The sequence below is a fragment of the Esox lucius genome, chromosome 7 (genome assembly GCF_011004845.1).
Source record: "Esox lucius isolate fEsoLuc1 chromosome 7, fEsoLuc1.pri, whole genome shotgun sequence".
NCBI classification, from domain to species: domain Eukaryota; kingdom Metazoa; phylum Chordata; class Actinopteri; order Esociformes; family Esocidae; genus Esox; species Esox lucius.
In genome coordinates, this window is record NC_047575.1 from 1,800,781 (window position 1) to 1,811,214 (window position 10,434).

Consider the following 10,434-nt stretch of genomic DNA (forward strand, 5'->3'; position numbering starts at 1 on the left):
AGCAATTTAAAAAAAATATATATTTCCCAAACAGCTGCCATTTTAACCACTTTACCAACAAGATAGACAAAAAGTTAGTGGTTCATATACTCCACTACTTCTCAGCTATTTAAATCAGAAAAATTATCTCCAGCAGTGAAGTAGAGACAACAAGGCCAAAGTGGTGTTAATCATAACTCCATAATCAATTCGAAATGAATGGAGCCTTTCAGTGTTCCTTAACTGCCTTTGGCAAACAGAGGGTGTCCAAATATAGGCTTGGCCTAATGATTCATAGTCCGTTAATGCAACACATGAACTCCTCCCTCCAGTACTTAAACCTCCCTATTTGTAGTATACTTATAAAACAAAGCAAACAGATTCAACTGAGAATTGTCTGAGAAAGATATAGGACTATGTTTTACAACTTTGTAACATACTAAAATAAGCCCTTTTTAGAAAATTAAAAGCTTTTGTTTTCAAAGGATCTTAGACCACACGGTTGTTAGACTGTAAAAGACAGGATGTGTACTGGTAGATGCTCTCGGTTTATTGGGTCGTCGCTGTACCCTCTGGCATTCATCTCCATCATCTGTAATATCATTCTGTTCTTCCCAGGTTGGGAGACCAGTTATGCCAAAGATGGATACCTCACAGTAGAAGTGAAGTACATGGGTGGACTGGTTGGAGGTGGGCTCATGGTGAGTTCCTCTTTTTTTATTGAATGATAATGGCAAATTGTGAAAATATACAATTAATCAGAGAAAAGATAACAGAGGAAATTATATAAATCTGAATATAATTAAAATCTGGATATTATTTTGTGTGTTGTTATCAAATGTCGCCAGTCACCCAATAGGTGATACTTTTTCGTTATGTAAGCTTTATTGATGCATTGTTTCACTGAAGTTAATTATTATAACGTTATAAATTGAGGTGTGGCATCTATCTCCCATATTCATTTTGTTTATTCCACTTGGCAAGAAATGGAACACCTCTAAAAAGCACATGTATTCTCTGATAACAGTATCTCCTGACACCCGAATGCCCACTACCTATTACAACATTAAAAAAAAGCATTCTACCACAGCAGATCTTTTATTTAAACAAGATAAAATCCCTTAACATTTTATGCATGATTCTGATATCTTTCCGCATTGCCTCTTCAGGTACTGATCCCAGCTTTCCACATTAATGTGACTGGGAAAAAGGGCTGCTGTGCCAACCGTTGTGGGGTGAGTCAGGCTTGAAACCACGGGACAGATTTTACAGGAAAAACTGAAGCATTACCCTAGGAATGCGCAGAAAGTGAAAAAAGAGGAAGTGTCTCAAAACATTCATTTGTTCTAATGGACTCCTGCACTTTTGGCTGGGGTAAGTGGGAAACAAATTAATGTTTTCAGCAGCTTCCTATTTTTTCCCTTTCTGTACATTCTTGGGATAGAAAAGTAGAGAACTGAAAACTATTTCATTGCACACACCTTGCCAGCCCTTTGCCTGTAGGTGGGGTAAATTTCCTTGCTTATCAGTAGAAAGTGTTTTTTTCCACAATGCATTATGGCAGAAATACCAGAATAGCGTACCTTAGTGAGGAAGGTGACTTGTGTACTGAATGAAAATCTGTTTTTTTGTCCCTCAGCACAGCAGTCACATCTAATTGCTACTAAATCATTACTGTTAATGAGAATGTGTTCTCTGTCAACTTACCAACATGTAAATTTATTATTTAAAACTTTGGCTATGGTTAAAGTCTACATCACTCCACCTCTGTTCTTAACAGTCTTTTACTTTTGCAAACTTAAAAGTATAAATATTAGATATTTCATTTAACATTGGCAAAATGTAGACCCCTTTTTAAACTTGTGTCTTTTATAATCTAATCGTAGTGCTCTGATACAACTTAGTGTGTATACTTTTACAGTTATTACTTGTAAAAGTAACAAAATTTGCCAGAATGCATTTTGAAAGAATGTATACATTTTAAGACTGTATGTATAATTTTTAAGACTAGAAACATCTAAAAGAAGAAAAGGGAACTGTGAAGTGAGAAAGGTTCAGAGATAAGACAGTCAGACAGCAATAGAGAGTGAGAAAGGAGAATAAAGTGAACCTCCAGCTCAATTAAACTAATGAAAAGTAAACTGCCATTTCCTGTGAATGATGCCAGTCAGTGTAACAAGACACATTATTCATTATCTAAGATATCATGTAGGTTAGCATAACTCACATTCCTGAGTGTGCTTGCCATATCTAATCACCCTGTGTCGAACAGACAGAGATTTAAATGACTGCCAGTTAGTGTCAACACTAATATTTTTGCATATATAAATTCTTCACCAGTTACCAAATATTCTTACAATACAAATGTAATTAACTGATTTCTATGCATTTATGTGCACAATCAAAATTAATCTGTTATTCTGTCCTTGAGCATGGCAGTCCACTCTAATTTCTGTAATTGGTTTCTGTAATTGAAAATGTGTTTTTTAGTTATCTTACCAAAATGAAAATTCTATAAAACATTGGCTAAGGGTAAAGTCTACAACACAAAGTCAACTCTGTTCTTAACATATTTAACTTTTGGTAACTAAAACTTTTAGTCGAGATTAGATTGATGAGAAAATAGGCAGAATGTACACCACTGGCTTTCTCATCTAATAGGATTTGAGAAGGAGCTGAGGAGAATGGTGCATTCGGGAAATGACATAAAGGTTTGTCACTTATCTTGTTTCCATACCACAGATGTTCCTCTCGATTCTCTTTGCTGCAATTGGGTTAGCTGGTGCCCTCTACAGTTTTGCAGTGGCAATGCTTGGTCTAATAAATGGGCCCTACTGTAAAGTAATTCTGATCTGGAAGACACCCTTCAAAGACAGGTAAGAAAAACATCCTAGATAGCCACGTACTGTGTCTACCATTACAATAAATTATAATTGCTTATCCCACTTTATTACTCCATCAGAGATTTCAGTTACTTGAACCATCATGACATGTGGAGCCAGTGCACAGAACCGAAAAACGTGGTTGAATTCAACGTGGGGTTGTTTGGAACCCTGCTGGTGACCAGTTCTCTGCAGGTGGTCCTTTGCGCTATCCAGATGATAAATGGGCTCTTTGGATGTCTCTGCGGGACCTGCATTGATAAAGGGGTGAGGAATGGGGATTGGGCCTTCACAGCCTTTTGTGAGAAAGTTGTTAAATCACTTTATTGATCAAGAGATCTGTTTGTCGTACAAAAATGTTTAAATACATGTTTTCATGTCATTTTATTGATGCCTTGTAAGAACATAGAATGTATCAGCTAAATAACCCATGCTGATAAAATGTCATTCTGTACCTTTATGTTGAAAATAGGTCTTATTAAACATTGTTTTTATTATCTTTTAAACTTGAGAGTTGATTAATCATGTAAATAGTAATTCACTGAGGGGAGATTGTCCATATTAAATTAAACTTTGTAATTCTTGCCCTATGCAGGTTGTGTAATGGAAGGAAGACTCTACACTCAGTCATACACAATGATGAAGACTTCCTGAATCTCTGATGTCTCTTAATTGTTAAAGGGAGACATTAGCTTTAAATATATTTGCACTGTGGCACAACTCTGTATTACTTACTTTAATGTTAAAGAAATATGTATATTTAACATTTACAGTTTGTAATTTAGTTTATGCTTTCCTTTTATTCAAAACAACTATTAGTCAATGCTTTTTACTCAGTCCAGTACCATATATTACCACAAACAGAGGTAAAACTTTCCTCACAAAGTTAGTTATTTCTATATGTTTGCAATTTGACTTGTCTTCTACCATGTACTTTAACCAAGTATTTGCAGGCAACATAAAGATGAGGAATTTTTCTTTAGATAAATTAAAAGAAAATCTGCTCTATTACAAGTTGGAACAGGAAGAAGAAATTCTATTTATAGAATTAAAAATGTCACTGTTCTGTCAGTAGTCATAGACACATTATGAAGGTGCCCATAGACCAAAATTGCACTCAAAGTTTACCATCACATTCAACACTGACAGTTAAAAACAACTTACTAACACATTTCAGTTAGATGTAAGACAGAGAACATTGGATAGCACTGTAAAATAGGATTCAGTTTAAACAATGTGGCCATTAGTGGATAAATGATTAACTCTCTAGGTCCATACTTTGCAATTTTCCACTAAGTTAACATATGGTATTAATTTAATATTGTCATATACGATTTCATTTCGATTTTTAGGACCTATGCAGTTATAACAAAAAAAGACTAAAAAAGGAATTCAAAATAACACTGAAATTGGCCTTTGGTGCATGAAAGCATAGAAAAATAAACATTACGTCCATAGTCAAAAAAGAAAATATATCAAGAGTTTGTTTTGAAGTATATTTCCTATATCTGAATGTTATAAGAGAACTCAGGGGATAAAATTATTTTCAGAAGTAAAATGTACTTTTAGAAGGAAATACACACATTTCCACACATTTATTATACAAATGGTACTTAGCTAAACTTAAAATGGATTCAGAAGTGAGTTTGCATTTCAGAGCAAAACCTCCCAAAAACTTGTCTATTCCAGATAATCTGAAGTCTGAACTAGTTACTTTTCGGTTTGTAGCCTAAACTCATCAGTCCTGACAGTAAGTTTTGTAAGAACACAGCTTCAATAAAAAGGTGGCAGCAAAATTTTGTTATGAATTCTGATTTTGAAAGTCACAGACAAAACCAAATACAACAGCCACTGCTGACCGTCTCACCTGGGAATGGATGTGGCACTCCAATAACACATGTTTTATCTTCTGAAACTCTGACCAAAGAAAATAACACACTTTAGGTGGACACATTGATCCCAGTTCAATAAACACTGATTGGGTCTTTCCGTGGGTAAATTAAAAGTTAGGTGCAAATTTTCCCCCAAACTTTGCAATATGATATCATTGTTTTTCTAAATATATATAATATTGTTCTCTTTCCCCTGTGTAGAGCTTTGCCAAATCAAGTGGCCAAAATTGTATGCTAAAAAACAGAATTTCCTCATATTCAGATAATGATAAACAATTAGACCAGTCTCTTTTAACATAAACATACACTCACCTAAAGGATTATTAGGAACACCTGTTAAATTTCTCATTAATGCAATTATCTAATCAACCAATCACATGGCAGTTGCTTCAATGCATTTAGGGTTGTGGTCCTGGTCAAGACAATCTCCTGAACTCCAAACTGAATGTCAGAATGGGAAAGAAAGGTGATTTAAGCAATTTTGAGCGTGGCATGGTTGTTGGTGCCAGACGGGCCGGTCTGAGTATTTCACAATCTGCTCAGTTACTGGGTTTTTCACGCACAACCATTTCTAGGGTTTACAAAGAATGGTGTGAAAAGGGAAAAACATCCAGTATGCGGCAGTCCTGTGGGCGAAAATGCCTTGTTGATGCTAGAGGTCAGAGGAGAATGGGCTGACTGATTCAAGCTGATAGAAGAGCAACTTTGACTGAAATAACCACTTGTTACAACCGAGGTATGCAGCAAAACATTTGTGAAGCCACAACACGCACAACCTTGAGGCGGAGGGGCTACAACAGCAAATAGGAAAAAGAGGCTACAATTTGCACGAACTCACCAAAATTGGACAGTTGAAGACTGGAAGAATGTTGCCTGGTCTGATGAGTCTCAATTTCTGTTGACACATTCAGATGGTAGAGTCAGAATTTGGCGTAAACAGAATGAGAACATAGATCCATCATGCCTTGTTACCACTGTGCAGTCTGGTGGTGGTGGTGTAATACTTTAGGCCCCTTAGTGCCAATTGGGCATCATTTAAATGCCACATCCTACCTGAGCATTGTTTCTGACCATGTCCATCCCTTTATGAACACCATGTACCCATCCTCTGCTACTTTCAGCAGGATAATGCACCATGTCACAAAGCTTGAATCATTTCAAATTGGTTTCTTGAACATGACAATGAGTTCACTGTACTGAAATGGCCCCCACAGTCACCAGATCTCAACCCAATAGAGCATCTTTGGGATGTGGTGGAACGGGACCTTCGTGCCCTGGATGTGCATCCCACAAATCTCCATCAACTGCAAGATGCTATCCTATCAATATGGGCCAACATTTCTAAAGAATGCTTTCAGCACCTTGTTGAATCAATGCCACATAGAATTAAGGCAGTTCTGAAGGCGAAAGGGGGTCAAACACAGTATTTGTATGGTGTTCCTAATAATCCTTTAGGTGAGTGTATAGCACATCATTGTGTAAAGATCTCAGTACCAATGGTGGGTAGAGTACTGAAAATCTGTACTCAAGTAAAAGTTGAAGTACCACCTGAAAAAACTAGTAAGTACTTGGTCAAAAAAGTACTAGAGTACTTTGTTCAAGACATGATAACGCCATAGTAACAACAAGGAAAAAGGATTTAAGAAAGTACAAACGCAAACTGCATTTTTAATGTTTGAATTGGCATTTGTTTTCCAGAGCCCAAAGCAATGCAGAATAGAAAAACAAAATAAATTGCTAAAGTAAATAACACTATACTATTATTAATCTGTGTTGCAAATAAGATTCTTGCAAACCTTACCTCTATCTGCTTGTGAAGCAATGATGATGAGTTTTTGAAAGCATAGCGGGTTGCGTCTTTGGGAATAAAAAGACAACATTTCATGATGACTGTGTTGCCTATTTAAAATTTAAAACTGTGGCCAGGGATTGGATTTCCAAACCAAACATAGCGACAGAGTCCAAACCAAACATAGCAAAGCTGCATTTAGCCGTTATCCTGCACACAACTGGAATAAACTACCAGAAGATCTTAGACATGTCCCAAACGTATACATTTTTTAATCCAGGTTAAAAACACACAAAGCCTTACAGCTTTTATAGTTTCCTATGTTTTTATCCTTATTCTATTTTCTTTTCTATGTTTTATTATTATGATGTCGTTTTGAAATTTTCATTTGAGTATTTGCTTTTATGCTATTGTATTTTTACATTTTTTCTGTGTAAAGCACATTGAATTGCTTCTATGTATGAAATAAATAAATTTGCTTGCTAAACCAATATTGCTTTTGGCCTCTTCAAGTCTGTTCAATCTAATATACACTGATCAGCCATAACTACCTGCCTAATATTGTATAGGTCCCCCTTTTGCCGCCAAGACAGCCCTGACCAGTTGAGGCATGGATTCCACAAGACCTCTGAAGGTGTGCTGTCAATAAGAAATTAGCAGCAGATCTTAGCAGGCCAATGCCATCAGGGAATACCGTTGCCATGAAAGGGTGCACATGGTCTGAAACAATGCTTAGTTAGGTGGCACATGTCAAAGTAACATCCACATGAATGGCAGGTCCCTAGGTTTCCCAGCAGAACATTGACCAAAGCCTCACACTGCCCCTGCCGGCTTGCCCACTTCCCATAGTGCATCCTGGTGCCATGCATTCTCCAGGTAAGCAACGCACATGCACCCAGCCATCCATGTGATGTTAAAGGAAATGTGATTCAGCAGACCAGGCCACCTTCTTCCACTGCGCCGTGGTCCAGTTCTGATGTCCACATGCCCATTGTAGGCACTTTTGTCAGTGGCTGTTGGATCAGACCACACAGGCCAGCCTTCGCTCCCCACATGCATCAATGAGACTTGGCCGCTTATGACCCTGTTGCCGGCTCACCGATTTTCCTTCCTTGGACCACTTCTGATAGATACTGCCCAGTAACACCCAACAAGTGCTGCAGTTTTGGAAATGTTCAGACCCAGTCATCAAGCCTTCACAATTTGTCTCTTGTCAAATTCACTCAGATCCTTACGCTTGCCCATTTTTCCTACTTCTAACACATCAACTTTGAAGACAGAATGTTCACTTGCTGCCTAATACAGCTCTGGAAAAAATTAAGAGACCACTGCAGATCAGTTTCTCTGGTTTTACTATTCATAGGTATGTTTGAGTAAAATGAACAGTTTTGTTTTATTGGTGTGAGACACTGTGGCTTGTAGGCCTCTCCAGGTCTCTGTCTAACCCAGATCTGGGCAAACTGCGGCCCGCGGGCCACATCCGGCCCTTTGTACGTACCTGTCCGGCCAGCGTGAGGCCAATCATAAATTATAGGGATGCACCGAAAATTCGGCCACCGAAGATTTGACACAATCTTTTCTTTCAGTGTTTCTGTGTTTTTGGTTCTCGGCCTTTGGAAATTTTATTTTGAAAAGCATTACGTTTGTATTACTTATGTATGGACGTATATGCGTGCATGAGCTGAGAGTGAAGGTGAACAGCGACAAGTGACGCTAGCCAGGTTACCCTCAAGATGTCGGCTCAAGCTAAGAAAAGAAAAGTTGATAACGAATGTCGTGTTTTCAACAAGACATGGACTGCCAAGTATTTATTTACAGAAATTAAAGGTAAGTTTGCTTAATCTGTGGTAAACAGGTCGCTGTGTTAAAGGATTATAATTTGAATCGCCAATACACGACCAAGCATGAGGATAAATACAGAAATCTGTCTGATGAAGAGCGCGCGTGGGAGTCTGATGCGTTGCAAGCAAAACTGCGAACCCAACAAGGACTTATTACGAAACTTCACACCCCCAGAGACGCAGCCGTCAGGGCAAGGTATGTAATTTCTCACAAAATCGCCAGAAAAAGTAAGGTGTTTTCTGACGGAGAGTTTATTAAGGAGTGATTATTGGACTCTGTTGCGTTGTTGTGCCCGGAGAAAAAGGGCGCATTTGAGAACGTGTCACTCTCCGTGTCACTGTAACGAGGCGGGTTGAGGACAGCGCTGTAAACTTGGAGCTTCAGCTGAAGAACAGAGCGGCCGACTTTGACTATTTTTCTCTGGCTTTGGATGAGAGCTGCGATGTACGTGACACCGCCCAGCTACTCATCTTCTTTCGTGGGATAACTGCAGACTTTCAAATCATGGAGGAGTTGGCAGCCATGCAGTCAATGAAAGGGACAACCACTGGTAATGACTTGTTCACAGAGGCATGTTTGGACATGTTAGGACTGAAATGGGACAAGCTGGCAGGTGTGACAACAGACGGTTGTCCAAATCTGATGGGGAAAATGTTTTGACTTTTAAAGAGAATGCAGGATAAAGTGACAGAAATGAACCCTTTGCAGAAATTGACATTTTTGCATTGTATTATACATCAGGAAGTGTTATGTAAGACAGTGTTAAAAATGAACCATGTTGTTGATGCTGTAACTAAAACAGTTAACTTCATCTGAGCGAGAGTGTCACGGCTGTGGTGGTTGAAGGACACAGGCGCAGACTGAAGGTCACAAGGGTAATCCATGTTTAATACAAATGAAAGAAGGACTCCAACAAAAACAAAAGGCAGCAACCAGTGACGTGGGTATTCCTTACACGGGATAACAAAACCAAAATGCCCCGGGGCCTACAAACTAAACTTAAATAGGGTCCCCAATTAGAGGCAATGACTAACACCTGCCTCCAATTGGGGAAACCAAAAAGGAGTAGAGGTGGCTAAAGGCCACCTCCTGTCCTGTCCTGGCTATGCCCCGAGCCCAGCGCAGAGATGGCTAGGGGCACAGCCAGGACGTGACAGAGAGCATTAAATCACAGACAATTTGTTGCATTTTTGGAGGAAAATGAGATTGAACAGGGTGACATAAGCTATCACTGCACTGTCAGGTGGCTCAGCCTTGGCAAAGTACTGAAAAGTGTCTGGGACCTGAGAGACCAGATTCAGGATTTCTGTGTTAAGAAAAGACTTAACATCCCAGAGATTTCAGATAAAAAATGGGTGGCAGACCTCGGATTCGCTGTGGATGTGACTGCACTAATGAACAAACTAAATGTCAAACTGCAGTGCAAGGGCCTTTTTGTGCACGAGATGTACAGTGCAGTGAAGGCTTTCATGAGAAAGTTGCAGCTTATCTCAAGCCAAGTGAAGGACAACATTCTGACCCACTTGCCAACACTAAAGGAAGCCAAAAGATCAGCCGATCACATCCACAAGTACTCAACCATGTTAGAAGTCGAGGTGATTTCAAAACTCTTGAGAGTGAAATGCACATGGTTTCTTCTCCCTTCAACTGCAGTGTGGATAATGCACCAAGTGATGTTCAGATGGAACTCATTGACCTGCTGTCTGACACACTTCTGGCAGAGCACTTCAGGTCAGTCTCACTGCTGGACTTTTACTGGACTGGATTTCAATGCCCTTGTTCAAGCCCAGAACAGACTGGATTATTCTCACTGAAGAGGTAAAATGAGGTGGAAAACATTACAAGTTATTGTTTGTTGTATTGCTGTATTTCTATAAAATTGTTAAGTTGTTTTTCATTGTTTGTGGAGATTAACAATAATTTTTTTTTTTGCACTGATTCAATAATTGCTTTTGTTTTCTTTTTTGACCTATACACCACAATTTCACATTACCTAATATAAATATTTACAGAATAGTTTTATTCTTCCGATTATCAGTACCAGCTATTC

At 38.6% G+C, this 10,434-nt stretch overlaps 1 protein-coding gene across 1 annotated transcript; it reads left to right on the top strand.

Annotated features, from left to right (window-relative positions):
* Positions 1 to 328: 328 nt before the first annotated feature.
* si:ch211-137i24.10 (L6_membrane domain-containing protein) lies at positions 329 to 4,700 on the top strand. Its single transcript, XM_010867047.3, has 5 exons — positions 329 to 680; positions 1,149 to 1,214; positions 2,722 to 2,855; positions 2,942 to 3,128; positions 3,457 to 4,700. Exons 1-5 carry the CDS (start codon positions 504 to 506, stop codon positions 3,463 to 3,465), a joined length of 573 nt encoding a protein of 190 aa, XP_010865349.2. The 5' UTR covers positions 329 to 503; the 3' UTR covers positions 3,466 to 4,700.
* Positions 4,701 to 10,434: the final 5,734 nt, after the last annotated feature.